The 17900-nt window shown below is 38.8% G+C and overlaps 1 protein-coding gene across 1 annotated transcript; it reads right to left on the bottom strand.

Moving 5' to 3' along the window:
- Positions 1–212: 212 nt before the first annotated feature.
- hat1 (histone acetyltransferase 1) lies at positions 213–16933 on the bottom strand. Its single transcript, XM_015013329.2, has 11 exons — positions 16853–16933; positions 14931–15002; positions 14753–14828; positions 12447–12567; positions 6543–6719; positions 6341–6462; positions 5637–5741; positions 5182–5288; positions 3262–3413; positions 2915–3031; positions 213–770 (listed from the first exon to the last, which is right to left on the bottom strand). The coding sequence occupies exons 1-11, from the start codon at positions 16920–16922 to the stop codon at positions 600–602; spliced, it is 1290 nt and encodes a 429-aa protein (XP_014868815.1). The 5' UTR covers positions 16923–16933; the 3' UTR covers positions 213–599.
- Positions 16934–17900: the final 967 nt, after the last annotated feature.

The following is a 17900-nucleotide window of genomic DNA, read 5'->3' as shown; positions in this document are numbered from 1 at the left end:
TATCACCGGTTAGAGGCTGAATAAAAATGTCAAACTCCCCGGACCTTCTAAGTGTCGACCATGTATTTGTTTTCCCTGTAATTAACTTATTGCATGCAATCCCAATTAATTATGTTCAACAGAACGATGTTTCCGCATCAGAACATCATATCTGAAAAAAAAAACATAAACTGGCAACCTCGTAAATGAGAAGTAAAAAAAAAAAAGTCAAATTTGGTTACTCCGTTTTATTTGTTTTCTTAAGAATGACCCCCATTTGAACAACATACAAAACACTATTTAATTTTTACAATGAAGTCCTTCAAAAAACACCTGAAACTGCAGATGGCAGAGGTTTAGAAAACAATGGAGAATAAATCGAAGGATAGTGAACTTGTGGTTCCATGTGAAAATATTACACATCATATCATATCGCACAATGTGATCAAACACATGGAAGAAACAGGAAGCCCCCCCCACTCAACCTGAATGAATTACTTCCTCTGGTGTAGAAACATCAGCTGGGAATCAGGCAGGACTCGACCAGCGTCATGTCGGCTGCAGCTCGAGTGCTGCGGCGACGAGGGCTTCTGTACAGACCGGACTCTGGCCCAGCGGGATCAGGCCTGCGACGCTAGCCTTTCGATGACTCTCCTGTAGTCTTCCAGGGCGAGCTGGTAGCTTTTCTCCAGCTCCTCGTGCTGCGTCTGCGTGTCCAGCTGGCCCATGTGGGACACCAGCTCCTCTGGCCGTAAGCACTTCCTCATCTTCGCCAGCTCCCTCTGGTTTTTCTGCACCGGCAGAGACAAACGTCCCAGATTAGCCTCGTCATTTCTACCGCCAAACTGTAAACCAGCGGTGAGGAATCTAGAGCTTTCACACTCCTCAACATTTATGTGGCACCTCCGTAAAACAAATATCACAAAGGCGACCCAATAACTACAAGAACCTGATCGGGACCGGTAACTGACCAGAGGAGTCGGAGCAGAATCCAGCGTTCTCCAAGAGATTTTTAGTATCAAAATATACCATTTTATTTCCCCCTCAAGACTCAAATTTTCAATATTTTTGGTATGTTTTTGGACAACTGTTAATACAAACAAATGAGAAAATGATTCAGAATTTGTAACAGATACTTTTACATTAGAATGAATGGGTAATAGAGCTGTCACGATAATAAATTTGATGATAGTTTCCCAGTAATTACTGCGATAAATGTTAATATTGTTGTTTTGAAATCATTTTCAAGTCTCACAACAACCAAGTTTATGTTCCTACAGAACGATAAACTTTCATTTAGCAAAGAACTCAAATATTGAAAAATAAACATGACAACCAAAAGCAATAAATACAACTGAAATAAAAAACACACATAATCGAAACCATAAATAAAATGAATTATGATGTCTCTAAACAAAATTGTCATGAAAAATATTAATAATCACAACGGAAATTATTGAGTTCACTTTAATTTATACTGTGATTATTTGATAAATTGCTTATTGCGACAGGTTTCATGTATGGACGGGCAGATAGGCAAAAGGATGGTTGGAGTGGCGGATGGGTAAATTATTGGATGATGGACAGATTAATAAATGAATAAATTCATTGATGATTGATGCTCAGGTGAACAGATAAATGGATGCTACAGGAAACAAAGTCTAGAAATATAAATATTTTTCCAAACTATTGTCATTTTTGAAATGATCTCAACCTGGAAAACCCTGGTCCTCAACTACAAACGCTGCATCTGAACCAGCAGGCAGCAAAGTCATTAGGTAAGATAAATGAATACTTAAGGGACAATGAAAGAAAATTTGCGACAGTGTTGTTAATTTCCCAGGGTTTCAGCAGGTTGCAAGAGAAAACGCAGACGCAGTGAGAGCTGAACGATGTGCTGCGTGTGGAGAAACCTGCTCACCCATGCTGGCCGACACGTTCACCAGGGAACTGGAGCTCAGAGCAGAAATGAACAACCCCTCTTACATTCGCAGGGCTGTGGCCTCTGTCATTCAACTGACTACAAGCTAAAATCTCCTGAGTGAAGCAAAAAAAAAAAAAAAAATCCCTCTGCATCTGGCCACCAGATCCCTCGCTGCCACTCTCCCAAGGAATTCCTCCGTCCCGCTTCGCCACATAGGTCTTTTCAGTGTCAGTCTCTGCCTTTTGCCCGAGACGTGCGGTTTCCCCGCTGACAGCAAATTCTCTAATGGATGGTATGCAAAGTTTCACTGAGCAGCTCAAACAGAAAATGTCACAGGCAAACAGGATGTAGGGAGTTATTCTGGTGCACACATCAACTCAGTGTTTCCCATGTCAAGTCTGAAACACGGACTCAGAGGAGTTTCTGTATTTTCTGTGGAACTCACCCAGAGCACAAAAAACAACAACAAAAACATGAGATAAAAGTGCGCTGGCTTTCAAAAGAGCCAAATTCTGAATAGTTGCAGGGTTTTTTTTCCTCCCCCCCACCCTCCCCCACGACAAAGTGCTTCAAATGCACGATCATGAAATGATTTCTCCCAAAGAAATGCAAATCCCGGCTAATGACATGCCTGAATAGAAAAAAGCCTGAGCCGCGGCAAAACCACAGACGCCTGGTGCGCCCCATTGTGGCTCTAACAATGCGCCACTGGTAATCTATCAATTTTCACAGGCCTGTAGATCAATTTTTCTGCTGTTTTAAAAAGGTAACATAATAAATAGTGACAATACAAGACTGTGAGCCGATCAAGCGAGCGCTGCGAATGCACCATTCGTCTTCTCACAATCAATCAGCTGTAATGTTATGCTAAAAAGAGGTGGAGGAATACACACTGGATCCATGTTTGACAGCAGAGACAATCTGACATTCACATATATTTGAATACATATGGAAATCGCTCAGAGTGGCGCTCTGAAAGCCGACTCCATGCCGACGTAATTATAACCTCACCCTATAGGGCCCAAAGAGCCTCTTCTTCACCTCTAACCGGTACGCTCTGGCTTTCTCCTCGTCGCTCATGTCTGTTGCTCTTAGACGCAGGATTTCGTAAACTCGCCTTGCATGTTTCTGCAGGGAACAAAAAACAGAACGGTTGGCATGATGTCTTTTGTTTTATTAGATTTTAATTCAGCCTATTATGACTCAACTCGCATGTGTCAGTTTTAGACTGCTGTGGTGTGATAACATTGAATAAAATTAGACAGATTTCATGGTTTTGATGCGATTTTTTTTTTTTTTTTATAAAAATGATCAATTAATTTTTTATTAATATTTTTTGTTAAGTCTTTTTGCAGCACCTTGTTGATTTTCAACTTTTCTTGGGCCTCTCTGATCATGTCGGCGGAGAAGCCGAGGTGCAGCTTGTCCGCATCGAAGGACGGCAGGTTCTGGCAGAGCTTGGTCAGAACGTAGTCTCTCAGCTTCACATAATTCTCTGAGGGATCTTCAGCTGCAAAGACACAGAATCAGACCATTAACATGAGTCGATGTGACTGGTCAGGTTTTCGATTCATTCCCCTCCTATGTGGGCAGAAACTTTGACAGTGCAGTAAAGAGCTGGGATAACTTGGAAGAATTGGAATAACTCGTAGAAATCCAACAACTCTAAGATTGACAAGAAGGTTATTAGGTGTTATCATCATCCTGCTCTACATCTGTTGGCTTTTCTAGTTAAGATAAAAGGATAAAATAAACTTAAATATATAATCTGAATTTAATGGAACAACAGAGCTTTGGGCAAACTGCAGCCGGCTGTCGTCAGATGTCGAAGCAGGCATCCTTCTTGACTGAGTGTCTTCATCAGAGCGATGATCACTGGGCCTTTCATCAGGATGCTGCACTTCATGAAGGCTACCTGACAAAGGGCTTCATCAGGAGGATAACAGTACTCTGGACAGTCCTGTATGTTCTCCTGATGTAAAATCTACTGAAGATATTCAGGTTTAGAAAAACTCATGTGGTTTCCAGAGCATGAATCCATCTTTAACACGTGGAGCTACGTTCCCACTTACCGAAGCAAGTTATTTCCTTGTTACTGTAAACCTTGTATTGGGTTTGAATTGATCAAGTTTTCAATAATTCACCTTTTCCAATTTTTTTTTTAGCATTTTGAAGCTGAACTCTAAATCTGATACATTATCCAGAAACACAAAACAGAAAAAAATAGTAACTTTTTGCCCCAGATCTTAAGAAAGATCTGCTACTGGAGATCTTTCCTTCCCAGAGAATGCCCATCAACGACTCTTTAGATACTTGGATGATATGAGTTATAACAGTTAATTATTTTTTTACTTACTTAAGATTTTAATTAGAAGCGTTCGTGCACTGCAGCTAGAATGCACAAGTATGATCCCTTAATAATAGTATCCTATTGAAAATCATGTCTATGCAGTCCTTTGAGATTGCAGTGTTGCACATGGAAATACCGAGAAAATCACCAAAACTTGCCAGCACCTGCTGAATAAATATGAAAAAAATGAAAATGTAATAAGAAAGAATGGACAAAGCTGCACCTTTGAGCCTCCCAAGTCTCAATACACCACAGTTTAAGTGTTTTTCCAGCAAGTCTTTAACAGACTGATAACAGCCTAAAACAGAGCTGCTCAAGAACAGTCCTCCACATCTACCATCCTGCAAGTTTTACATCCCTTCCTTCACCAACAAGCCTGAATCAATTGGCTCATCGGCATCTTTTAGCCCAGCAACAAGTCATTCATTTGATTCAGGAAGGGATTCATCTACAAGTTGGAGGATAGTAGATGTCAAGTTCTGGACTTGGACACACAAGGTCTGAAACGTCAGCAGTAAGTTCAGATGGGTTTTTGGGGGGGCATCGCTCACAGCAACAAAAGCTTCTGGATGCAAATGAAGAGGCTCTCTACAACACAACCCTGTCATTTTTATCTGAAAATGCTTTAATATGTTTTTTTTTTTTTTTTTTGCATTTCCCAAATTATTTTTCATGTTTTTGCACATAAACTATGTAGAAATTTTTCCTCCTGTCTGCAAAACCCCCCCCCAAAAAACGTGAAAATCAATTGTAATCAAACTTGTGTTTATTTACACTTTCAGCGTTAAGTTACTCCTAGGAAAAGCTTTCGGATCAAAGCTTGCCTTTTTAACCAACTAGTAATACAGCAGAAAAAAAAAGATAGTTTAAGCACAAATGTTTAAATATAAATGAGTCCATCCAGTCTTCAAAGACAAGTGATGCTCACCTGTGATGTCCTGCACTTTTGGCAGGCTGCAGTAAAACCTGTGCACGGCCTCCAGGAGCTGAGCGCCATGGCCCTCTCCTTGGAAAGGAGGCAGGATCAGCATTTGGCTGCTCAGTTAAAGGGAAACGAGGAGGAAAAAAAATAGAAGAAATGTGTGAGTGATGTAAGTTGTTGTTTTTCTGAGAAAGAGAAATTCCTTGATTGAAAGCAGCAAATAATAGACTTTTATACTGATTCGTCAATGCAACAAATCAAATCACATAAAAAGCTCATCTATACAGTTGTTTTCAGATACAAATCCCCCTGGTTTGGTTCTGAAACAAAATCTGGATGAATGGCTGGCTATAGAAGCCAGTAATTTGGGCTCTTTGGGAAGAGGATAAAGAAATGTATAATTTTCCACTCCTTTTTTTAATACAATAGAATGGGAAGGCACGCGCTGCCCCAGCAATTACCTTACACGTGGTCGGGTTTTGTCTGGGTATACGTAGTAATTATAAACTGTCATGTAGCCAACAGTGGCGTAGAGAGTCTCCCCGTCTTTATTGTACTTTTCAAATCTGCAGATAAAACACAAAGGCAAACAGGTCAATTACAGGCACACTCCCGGAGCAGTGTCCGTTTTAGCCTCTCTGTTCCCACATCCACACTCCCCCCCGCCCCCCACCTCACGTCGGCGCGTTCGAGCCCCGATTGGTACACCTGCTGCAACCTGAATACATTATGCACTTAATTGGAGTGCTGCAACTTAGAGGAAGAGAAGGGGTTGGAGGAGGGTTTGAGCTCCTCCAGATCACTTCAGTCCTTTTTGCCCATTGTCGCTTCTAATAGGTGCCAGGGTAAAGAAAACACTGGCAGAGGCTCTTTTTACTGTTAAGACATTGTTCAGTGTTTCAAAAGACAACAGTATTCAATTCAGCTCTTTGCCCCCGAAAAATCTGAAAAGGGCTTTGGGTACAAAGGAAGCTCTTGGCTGATCAACAATTCTCCAACAGGGGGAAATATAATCAAACTGGCCTGGTAATTGGTCACAAGCGCCTCAAAGGGGGGCTTTGTTTTTCAATGACACAATATAAGCTTTAGGGTAAAGCATTGGGGGTGGGCAGGCAGGGGATGGGGGTAGGGGGGGGAATTGGTGTCAATTAAGGAGGGCACTCACACAAGAAAGAAGTCCCAACGATCGTCGTCTATGTCGAGGAAACTGGCGGTCTCGATGAACCACATGAGGAAGGTCTGCAGGCGCTCGTGGTACTCCTGGAATCCGGGGCAGCTGATGTCAGCCTGGAGCAAAACATCAAGAAAAAAAAAAAAGTTTCAAAACTGGCTCAACAGGCAAGGAGGGGAGCGCGAGGCGTCTGTACCTTGTGAATCTGGTAGGTGAGTTGCTCTGCCTCCTCGTTGTGGACTGTGTATGAGTGGAGCATGGTGCCGAACGGCTTGAAGTTGGCCTCCTTCTCCAGCAGAGAGATGAAGTCGTCGGTGTTGGAGGTGAAACCAGCGGGAATTATCTCCCGGATCTTCCCTTCGACGTCGTCGGCCTGGATACCGCAACCAAAACCCAGCTTAGTGAAGAAACACATACTGGGCCTAGCAAAGCAACTAGCACCTACGCCTGTCACGGGCGATTAATTGTCTCAAAAATCATTGCGACAAACAACAATATTGTTTGAAGACCATTTTAAACTGATGTAATGGTAACGACATAATTATGGGTGCGATATCCTGCCAAAAATAGATACGCTTTATTTTCAAAAGGACACTTAACACTGGAACTGGTAAACAAAATAAACAAAACAGCCAAAAACAAAAAAGACTCTCAAGTCTCCGTTAACAAAAAATGCACTTGAATAAAAACTGAAGACAACATAAAATCAAAACTACATTCAACCAAAAAGACTACAGATTATGAAGTCTGTATTCTATATTGCCCTTCAGTAATCATTAGATTTAGACAGAGAAGACTTTAAGCTCAGTTTTTGTTTTGTCCCGATTTTCCCCTTACGACAATCTTAGAACGTCCCACCATCAGATGGTTTAAAATATAAAGTTACGTGGAAATTTTGGTATTTTAAGGACCAAAATGAGAACAATTTATGACATAATTACTAAATAACAAAATCAGGGAAAGGAAAAAAAAAAGAAAAAAAAAAGTTCTGAATCAATTTCTTTCAACACAAAACTTAAGAAACTTTATTAAAACCTAAAGGTGTGAGTCTGTGTCTGGTGAATTTTGGTCCAAAACAAGCTTGTTCTTAATTCAAGTTACTCAGTCGGTAGAGTATCAAGAAATTTTACTCAAATAACAGTAGCAATAATTCATAATAAAATTATTCGAGTCAAAGTAAACAGGACAAAGTACAAGTCAATGTAACTAGTCACTATTTGTTTATTTATTTTTGATATTTAAAATGTCTCCCAGTTCCAAAGTGAAATGTTTGGTGATCTTTGAGAGGCTGTACTTACAATACAATGTTATCACTATTATGTGATTTGAAAATGGTCTTAAAACAACAATATTATCGTTTATTGTAATAAATGTATCAACCTTATCATCCAGCAACATTTGTTATTGCTACCGGCCAATTTGTGACAAACCAACACCAAGAAACAGTGGCAATGAAAGAAAAGCACATTTAAATTCAGAGCCATTCATTCTGACACCCCAAAATAAAATCCAGGACAAGCAATTACCTTCAGGCATCACCTGAGTAGTAAACAGACTGATAGGTCTGGTCAGGAGAGCATTAATAAGAGAAGCAGACAGGCCCAGGATGACTCTGGAGGAGCTGCAAAGATCAAGAGCTCAGGTGGGAGAATTTGTCTGCAACCATTGGTTGTAGAAAAGTGACAAGAAGAAAGCTGCTGTAAGCCTTAATAGGAGCACAGCAAACATGTGGAGGAAGGTCCTCGTGTCTCATACGAGACCCCAACCTGTGACAGGCTTTTCATCCTTTCCTACTTCTCTTTTGTGTCTTTAAGCAGCCCCTAAATATAGTAATTTATATTATAATCAAGTATTTTTTTTATGAATTACAGAGATTAAAAAAAAAAGCTCAAATCTCATGTTTTACTGCACATTTTTACCTACAAGCTTAATATTACAATGTATTTCCAATTATTTTTGGCTCTAGAGCTATCAGTAAAGCACACAATCTGCAGCGATGTTGGTGAATGCAGTAATATCTATTATACTAACATTTAAATAAAATACTATTTAATGGTGGTAATGTCTTTCTTCTTTGAATTCATTTCAAACATAGACCGCCACACAGAGGTCACTACATCCAGCTACTGGGGAAAAACAACAACAACAACAACAACAACAAAAAACGTCTTTTTTCCATCTTAGGACCAAAGTCTAATCTTAAAAAGTTGCATCCAGCTCCATCTGCTGTTGGTGAGAACAACTTAATTCTGGTAAAGAGGTTCTTCCTAAAAGACTTTCTGCTGCATTAAACCGTAATTATCACGAAATGCGTTACTGGTATGGTGAGTCTAAATCAATGACATTTATGTAGTTAACATTTATTGCAGTACAAGCAGTTCTTTGCTCAACTGGTTTAGGTCAAAGCGTTTTCATGTGTTGGAGCGGCCCAGTCAAAGCCCAGGCCTGAATCCGATTTAGACTCAGCGAAAATTGTTTTTCTGTTACACAAACTCTGTATCCAATCTGGTTCAGTGATTCTGCAAAGAATGTGCGTAAACATAGCTAAACGTGCAAAGCTGGTAGGCACATGATGCTAAAGCAGTAATTACACCCTGCAGCGGGTCTGCAAAGCATTGACTCAAACGCACAACGCATTTCTCATGGTTTTTATTTAGAAAACTTTTTGTTGTGCTATCACGCTAAATATCTATAATTATTGATTAAGCATGTAAAATGAGAAAAACGTGAAAAAGCTGAATAAAATGCAGAAGAAACTAGAAAGTGTTTTCTCTCTTTATTAAGTTAAGGCTGCAAAAATAAATCTGCAAGTGTACATTTTTAGAGCGGCTGAACAGAAACCCATTAGGCAATTAAAACTGTCAGCTGAGCAGAGGCACCCCCCCCCACCCCCCCGACTCCCCAATGGTAACAAGGCCACTTAAATCCGTACATTTACTACTTATGTTAAACCATGAATATGTGATGAAGTTGCCACAATAAACACATTTCTGCTTCTCACTGAGGAAGAAAACCCCATGAATTGATCTCAGCTTAACAAACCTTTGGGCATCCATAATGGAGCCCTCTCCTCTAATCCTGCCAAGTGAACCCAATCAAACGAATTTGCCCCCGCGTTTTCAAAGAGCCCCAGAGACAAAGGGCCCCTACCCACGGACTTTTTACTCAGTACAACGTGTGGTTAGTTCAGCTGTGATGTTTGCATTGTATCCATTTCCACAAGGATTGACATGAGAACACTTTGCTAAGAAGCCCTTTCACACCATTTACATGTGTGATGGGCATTATTGGAGCACAGAGACCCTCGCTGCTCAGCATTGAAAACCGGGAAATGAAGAAGGTCTGAGCAAAATGCGCCACAAAAGGCTAATGCAACATTCTGCTAATTCTCCCCCCTTTCAGACATCAGCTAATATCTAACTGGAAGTAATGCACCTGCAGCTGAATGCCTCTTAACTATTGTGATTGTTCAGCCACATTTCTGGGGGGACGAGGACCACACTTAAAAGACCATGGACAAACAAGTTGCTTTGTCCGGCCCACTCTCCTACCTACTAGACACTAAATTGCACAGCCTCCAAGAATAGGCGCCTCGTTTTGTCCTGAATGTAACTCAACAATGTTCCTTTGCAGCAGTTTGTTGATGTCTTTTATTTCTAACAATAAGCACAAAGGCAAGTACAAAGTATCTAATTTGTCGTATTGTTGTAATTTTATCTGGTAATTCCATTCAGAGGGCCGGTGCAGCGTTGAATAATTATATTCATCTGATCAGAAGTCACGGTTTAAGACATTAATGTGGATTAAAAACAAACATTTAAAAGATGTTTGGACCGACATAATGACGTGGCTTTAAATTAGTTTTCTGGAAGATTTCCAGCAGTGAGGATGTCTTTTTTTTTTTTTAAATGTTAGAAGGTGAGTTCTGGTCAGAGTTTTGAATCAATGTAACAAGCAGCTGCATCAACCCCCTCATCTTTCGCCAGCTGCACCGCACCCCGACCGTCTCCACACACACTCAGAGACAAACACTCTTCAGACGCAGCCTGAACCGTGCAGCTCCCCTCGCTCCCTGCAGCTGCACTCAAACCCTTGACAAGGTGAACCAACGCGCCGGGGTCAGCGCTGAAGTCGGAGCGCTTTCCAGTTTGCATGACGGCTCCAAACTCTGCTCACCAACACGTCTAATAATGACGCGAATCTTTAATTGGTTAATGCTGGAGCTGCACTTTACATAAAATTGTGCTATTTTTTGGTAGGCTCAAACAATTTGGGCGCCATGCATTCAAACCGTGCTTGTCAGCGATATACGTATCCCCTTGGGAGGGCATTGACTGTCCACACCTGAGCTACAGCTTGGTGACAGAGATGCTAACGCTCCGGGAAGGAGACCATGATGATGGAAAAGAGAGATAGAAGTAAGGAAAGGCTGGGTTAATCACAAAATGCCCCATGTTCCTTTAATAATGCAGCCCTAGATGAGACCATAAGGACAAAGAGTAAAGATCGTCTTCTGTTTCATTTACAACTTTGCCATTTCTTTCAAAATAGCACAAGATGTAAGGAGAAGTGGGATGCCACAGGTTTTACTTGACTGATTAATGCTGGTATTTCCTCCTTACCTGATTAATGTTATCAAGTAATAAAAGAGCAGGGTGCAAAATTTCACTTTAGAGTCAAATTATGTATTTAAGCTGCCTGATTCTTTTAATTAAATTTAGCATAAAAACCAATTCAGCTGTCAGAGAAACATAAATCAATTCTATTCAAGCATCTTCAGGGATAAGTTCTTGACCAAAAGCTCAACCCTGGAGATTATTTATATATATTTCTATTCACAGACCTTCACTTCTTCAACATTTTGCTACACTGCCGTTTTATTCCAAAATGGATTAAATCAATTTCTCAAAACTTCACATGCAAATTCCCATTACACAAAATGTTTTTATACATTTTTATTATTATATATTTTTAGACCAGATGTACACAAGTATTCTTAACAGACCTGTGGCAGTCATCACAGCCTCCAGTCTCTTTAAACATGCTGCCACCAGCCTGGTACAGCTGCTGTTTTTGGGCAGATTCACCTGTTTCTAATTGCAGAATCTCTTCAGCTCCATCAGGTTGGATGGGAAATGTTGGTTCACATCCATTTTCACATCTGTCCATGGATGTTCAAGTCTGGCCTCTGGTTAAGCCACTCAAGGCCAACAACAGAGTTGTCCTGAAGCCACTCCTTAGATATCTTGGCTGTGTGTTTGGTGTCACTGTCCCCCTGAAACATGAACTGTTGCCTCTGTCTGAGGTCAAGAGCGTTCTGCAGCAGGTTTTCATCCAGAATGTGTCTGTACTTTACTGCATTCATCTTTCCCTCTATCCTGACAGCACAGTGCTTCCACCGTCTTGCTTCACTGGTTCGCACATGATGTAATCCAACCTCGATTCGACACAGATACCAGAAGTAAGCTGCAAGCGTGAGCCAAACACCTTCCCATAGCCAGGTTTCCGTTGCATTGTGGGATGCCAGTAGAGTAAACAAACTCACTAATATAAAGATATTAGTGAGTGTTTGCATACAACCTAATGTAACTATCAATCATTCAGTATACTTCTCAGATGATTTTGCTTGAAATTGTAACTAGAAACACACACACAACACCTATATGAATATATTCTCTGTGTTTTCTGCAGTCTCAGAACATAGAATCTACTTCCTGGATTTACTCTCGGTGCTCCCGTCTGACCAATAAACCGACTGAATGTTGTTGAAATGATTGACTTTTAGGAGGTTTGGAGTTTTCTCTGAGTGAAAAAAAGAAAAATCTGAAAAAGTTACAACCAAAGGAAATTAACCAAGTGTGGAAACACCCTCTAAAGGAAGCCCTACCACCATTTTTCTAAAGTCAGGGTTTGTTCAATTTAATTTGGTAAAATATAACAAAATTATTACAAACGGTTTTGGACATGTTACAAAATAAATATCAGAAATTGCTATCCAAAGTATAGCTATATATATCCAAAAATAAGACAGGGCCTAGAATAAAACTCTGAAAAACTCCACATGTAAAGGAGTCAAATTTCAATAAAACAATTTTCTTACCTCGACACAATCAAATGTGTCTGTAACTTTTGATGAGTATTTCACTTTGAAGAGTGTGCTCAGGTTTCCGGCGGTGTAGAAGAGCTGAATCTGAAGACCTTTGTACCCAAAAGCGACCTCACTGTGGAGAGAGCAACTCCAGTTAGATTACAAGTCCAAGTGAGTTTGCATCTATATAAGAGACTCACAAACACGGTATTATAAAACTCGCTGCTTCATGGATAGACTCATTAAAGCATCTGATTATTCTTTTTGCATCCGCCATCATTAAATATACACCTGGCTGGATATAGTGAATGCTTGCTAGGGTCACCAGTTTCACTGTGCTGCATTGTGATATGATAATGAAAGAAACAAATACATTTTGGCAAAACAGATTCATCATTATGCAACTGTGTGATTAAGGTTTACCAGCAATTAACGCTTGCTGAAATAATTAATGCCCCAATTACAGAGTTCCTTTTGAGTTGATTGCAGCGAGCGCAAAAATAACCGATCCTAGTTTTGACTAATTTGGAAGCGCAATTTAGAGCAGAGCGGCACGCTACTGTATGTCCGTGCCCAGAGACAGGTGTCACCGCCAACAACGCAGAGCTGCTCGAGTTCAACATCTCTTTAGTGGAGCAAATTATTGGAATCCTGCAACTCTGCAATGTTTTGTAAGATCCCACAAATACTGGAAGTAAATCTGTGCTGATGTGTCTGCATCTGGCTCCTCTTTGTTTATCTAACATGAAAAAAAGGAAAATCACATGTTCTGACAGAATGTGTGATCTTTACAGCCCCAGATGTAAAAAAAAAAAAAAAAAACAATAAAAAAAATCTGAAAACAATGATGAGCTTACTGAAAAGCTATCTACATTTGGTTAGGTTCATCGTCACTTAATGGAAAACTTGTTCTGATATCGTGCAATGAGACGTGAAACTGCTTTAAAATCTCTTTAAATACACAATTTAATCTAAATGAAAGGCTTAAACTATCCTAAAGCTCTTTGTTTCAATTACAAATAATTTACTTAATCCTAATAAAAAACATAAACGTGCATGTCATCATCTCTAATTATTAAACCAGCTTCTAATTACCTGAAATAAAAGTGCAAATGTAGGTGGAAAAACACATTAAAAAAGGATCACAATGTACCATTTTTATCACTAGCAGATGTCAAACAAAATATTAAAAGAAGCTTGTGAGAAAGTTTGTTCAAGCCATATTCTGAGTATCTGCGGCCATGCAGCATGTAAACAAAATCATATACAAGACAGGATGTTATGTATGGTCATAAAGCAGCAAGAACCGTCCTAATGAGGGAATTTCTGTGTTACTATCGCCTCCCAGCAAGATGTTTCACAAATCCAACATGCCGGCTGACTGGATCCTCTCTGTGAGGAGTTTACATGCTGTCCCCAGGCCTGGGATGTGTGAGGCTTTCCAGCTTTCTCCAAGAGCTCGGGTTGTTAGGCACTTGCACGAGCCAAGTCAAGACAGTTTATGAGGACTGCAAGCGCTTATAAATATGATGCACATCTGAAAGAGCATAAGTAAGAAAACAAACAAAAAAAAACAAAAAACGAAGGCGTGTAGGAACAGTTGCAGCACTTTTTTTTTATTCCCCCAGTCTTGTTAAAGGGGCAGCATTGTGTATTTTCCAGACATTTATAGTACAATCAAGTAACTATGTTACCTTGAGTTGTTATAAAAATATTAAACATGAATTAAAGGAAATTTGACTTTGCAATTTAATGCCTTGAAATCGTGTCTCTGTCTCTTTAAGAAGCTCCTGCTCTTTCCGACACTCATTTCTCCATTAAGCTTCTAACAACTTTCTTTGGAGCATTGCACTGAGATTTAGTTTATATGATAAGCTCAGTAGATGTGCAGTTAAAATCAGCTGTTGGCTGATTGCTGGTGCCGCTAGTCTGGAGGAGCTGAGAGGAGAGGTGCTGGGGGAGGGCTGGTACAACTACTGGTATTGATTGTTCCCAATTGGGTCAAACGTCTCAAAGCCAGATAGCTCCTTTTAGTACTCAATGAAAAATAGAAAAATTATAAAACGTTACACAGGAAAGTGATAAGTTTGATCTCCGTGTAAAATCCTTAAGCAAATAATATCATATTTGTTTTTTGATAAAGACACAGAATGGGTTTATCACAGCTGCACAAACATCATTTTGACTCATACTCTCAGCTTCAATTAAGGAAATGCACAGAGACTGCAGACAGAGCAGCAGAGGTAAATACTTCCTTGTGTCAGGTTTGGCTTACTAATTCAACTTCATGTACATAATACTGGGGGAACAAAACTCACTCATCTCCAAATAGTTGGTGGCTGTACTCTGGGTGGAATGTGGTGCCATCATCCTCAACGTCTTCAGGAAATCGCACTAACAGCAACAGATCACTGATTAGTATGAGAGCTTCAGAGAGTCAAATAAAAATGTTTAATAAATAAATGAGCATATGTCATCAAAAATTAAAACACCTACCTAACTTCAGGCAGGTCGCTTCATTTGTGTCACACTTGTATTCAGCCAGTTTCTTCTCCATCGCATTTACATCTGTGGGTGTCCATAAAACACAACTGTTGCTAAGGAAATGCTCCACGTTTTATTTTGACAGAAATGCAGTAATTTTCTTCTTATGCATATATGGTTGTGCTTTATATTTTTTTACTGAATTAAAGCCCACATTGACTGGTTCCTGAGCTCCATATGTCAAATTTTGTAGTTCAAATAACATTGATGTCTGGAGATCACATGAATAAATACAGCAAGATGTATAGGCATGTAATGAAATATCCAGAAATAACTATCATTATCTTCTGAATGTGCACATGAGGCCAAATTAACAAACAAATGAAAAGCAACTTTTTGTCTAAATTTGAATGTTTCAGATCAAACAGATTTTAGAAACCTGAGAAAATAAAAATATGAAGTTTTCAAATGATGCAATTAACAAACGGGAAAAAATATCCAACCTAATCTGGCCCTAAGTGAATAAATAATCACACCATGAACCTAAAAACAAGTTGTGCCACTCGTAACACTGGAATGTCGCATGCAGTTACTTTGTGCATTGCCATAGAGGAATTGTTTTTAATTTAACCACATTGGAAGGATTCAAGCAAAAATGGTCTGTCTAAGATTATCACACAGCATCTCAATCAGATTTAAGTCTGAACTTTAACTAGACCAATCTAAAGTCTTTATTTCATTTTTTAAACATTGAGAAGTGCCCTTATTTCTGTGCTTAAGGCTCTTTTGGATACTGTCCTCAAACACACCTTAAGATCGACCTTCTCCCTGAGATTTTTTTTAGTAAAAAACAGAAATTATGGTTTTATCAGTTAGCTCAAGTTGTCAAGGTTCTGACAACCATCAATCAAACACACCATATTCAGTCATATCTTACTGTGAGTATGGCGTTCCAAAACTTTCTACATTTGTATTGAATCTTTTTGACAGAAACATGATTCTTTGACAGATACTTTAACCTACTTCATTTTGTCTAACAGGTTCTATTTAAAGGATGTAATGATTCTACAGGTACATAATCAGGCCTTTGTAATGAAGTTTGTTGATAATATAAATTTTCCCTGAGGTTAGTATAGATATATTTTTCTAGAATTTCAATGTGAAGACTCATTTAAAATCCCTTATTGCATTCAATTTGATTATTTTCTGATCTTAGAATTTTGTTAGTGACTTGAAACCTTAAAGTGTGAAAAGAATAAATAATAAATAGAGTCATCGAACTGAGCAAATACTTTTTCACAGCAATGTATTGTCAGTAGCTCTTTATACCCAAAAATACATTGGGAATTAAAACTATTATTCTATGTTAACATTACTAACTAGCTTACTAGCTTTCTCAAATCAGTACTACCTTAAATCATATTTATATCGTCCTCTAAGCGTCTTTACACCTGATTGTCAATAAAATGCTAAGCTTATGTGTTTACAGAAGGTCTACAAAGACATGTAACCGCAGATAAGCTGGGTTGAAACTCCATGGATCCATAATATAGTTTGTAAATCAGATTACAAAGTACTATTTTTCATTAGAGAAGATGCAGCAGGAGAGCTGTCAGCCGACTAAACAGCATCATTCCAACACAGCGAGAACTCCGTATTTATTAATACAGCTACACCCAGCTTAGATTTGAATATAAGTGTTTCTAAAACCGAAAATGTGATGCCATGACAGTCTGAAAGCAACGTTAGCTTACAGGCACCCCTGTGCTTCATTTGCTAGGTGACGTTAGCTCGTTTTTTGCGGTGTTTTGAAGACATTACAGGTCAGGTATGCGCTTCGAGGAGGCGAAGAGGAGTCCTTACATCTATTGAGGACCGAAATATACGTAAATGAATGTTGAATGACTATAAAACGTAAGCATTTAGCCCCTTACCCGCCATTTCTGCACACTGTGTTATTGTCCCAAAAGACCCGCGGAAAATGGAGTACTTCCGGGTGAACATGTTTCCGTGGAAACAGGATATACGTAGTCAGCTATTTTACTTTTCATTTCAAACCAATTATTCGTCAAAAACTGAGATATTGTACAGAAATATCATATTGGTTTACAACCAGATAAGAGTTAAATTAGCTTTGGAATTGACTCGGCTTTGATTTAAAAATATATATACATATATTACACAAAAACAACGGACTGTCTGTCCCCCAGACTCTAGGTGGTTTTATTTTATTTTCGCAAAGACTGTTTTAAAAATATATTTCTTAAAATAATACGCCTATTTTTTTATTTCAATATTTTGATCTGTATTTTAGTATTATTGGCTGTTATACATATAAATTAAATATAAATGCTTTTATTCATTTAAAGTTTTTATTTTATTAAAAGCAGTATATTGCTATGTAGAATGTTCTTGTTTTTATTGACTTTACACATACATACATATATACATACATTATAGTTTATACTATTAATTCATACTTGCTCTAATCATGCAAAGACGTTTTTTGTTTTGTTTTTGTTTTCTGTTATGTCATCGTTATTTCTCTGATGTGAAAAGATGTTTCAAATAAAGAAATAGTTAAAACCTAAAAATAAATTGGATCTTTTTTCCCAACAAAGGTATACAAACATTTCACCATGACACATTTGTGACTTGGAAACACCTCATCAGGAGACTGTGAGTGATATGGACAGATAGATGGATGACCCCTCTACAAGTGAGCCACTCATTAGCTTTTTTTTCTTGAATGCCAAATGAAATTATTATTATTATTTTAAACTTTACACACAGTAAATATAAAATAGTCATCATGTTGAAACATTCAAGCTTAGTTGTATTATTTTGTGAGGGGAAAAAAAAACATCTGAACAATTCCCTTACACAGCTGAAGAATCCTGCTTCGCAAAACAAACCCTCAAAGTTTAAATGAAATTGTTTTCTTCTAATTAATGGCATCTTCTCTGATCAAGAAGAGGAAAC

The sequence above is a fragment of the Poecilia mexicana genome, unplaced genomic scaffold, assembly GCF_051168715.1.
Source record: "Poecilia mexicana isolate PSO_F unplaced genomic scaffold, ASM5116871v1 scaffold_2, whole genome shotgun sequence".
Classification (NCBI taxonomy): domain Eukaryota; kingdom Metazoa; phylum Chordata; class Actinopteri; order Cyprinodontiformes; family Poeciliidae; genus Poecilia; species Poecilia mexicana.
Note: the sequence above shows the minus strand (reverse complement) of the source record. Positions and strands in the feature narration are given on the sequence as shown.

Coding starts and splice junctions, on each gene's coding strand:
- hat1 (XM_015013329.2), bottom strand. CDS start 16,922: ATGTTCACCCGGAAGTACTCCATTTTCCGCGGGTCTTTTGGGACAATA. Junction 15,003..16,852: donor ACAGTGTGCAGAAATGGCGG/GTAAGGGGCTAA, acceptor GGACACCCACAG/ATGTAAATGCGATGGAGAAG. Junction 14,829..14,930: donor AGCGACCTGCCTGAAGTTAG/GTAGGTGTTTTA, acceptor TGTTGCTGTTAG/TGCGATTTCCTGAAGACGTT.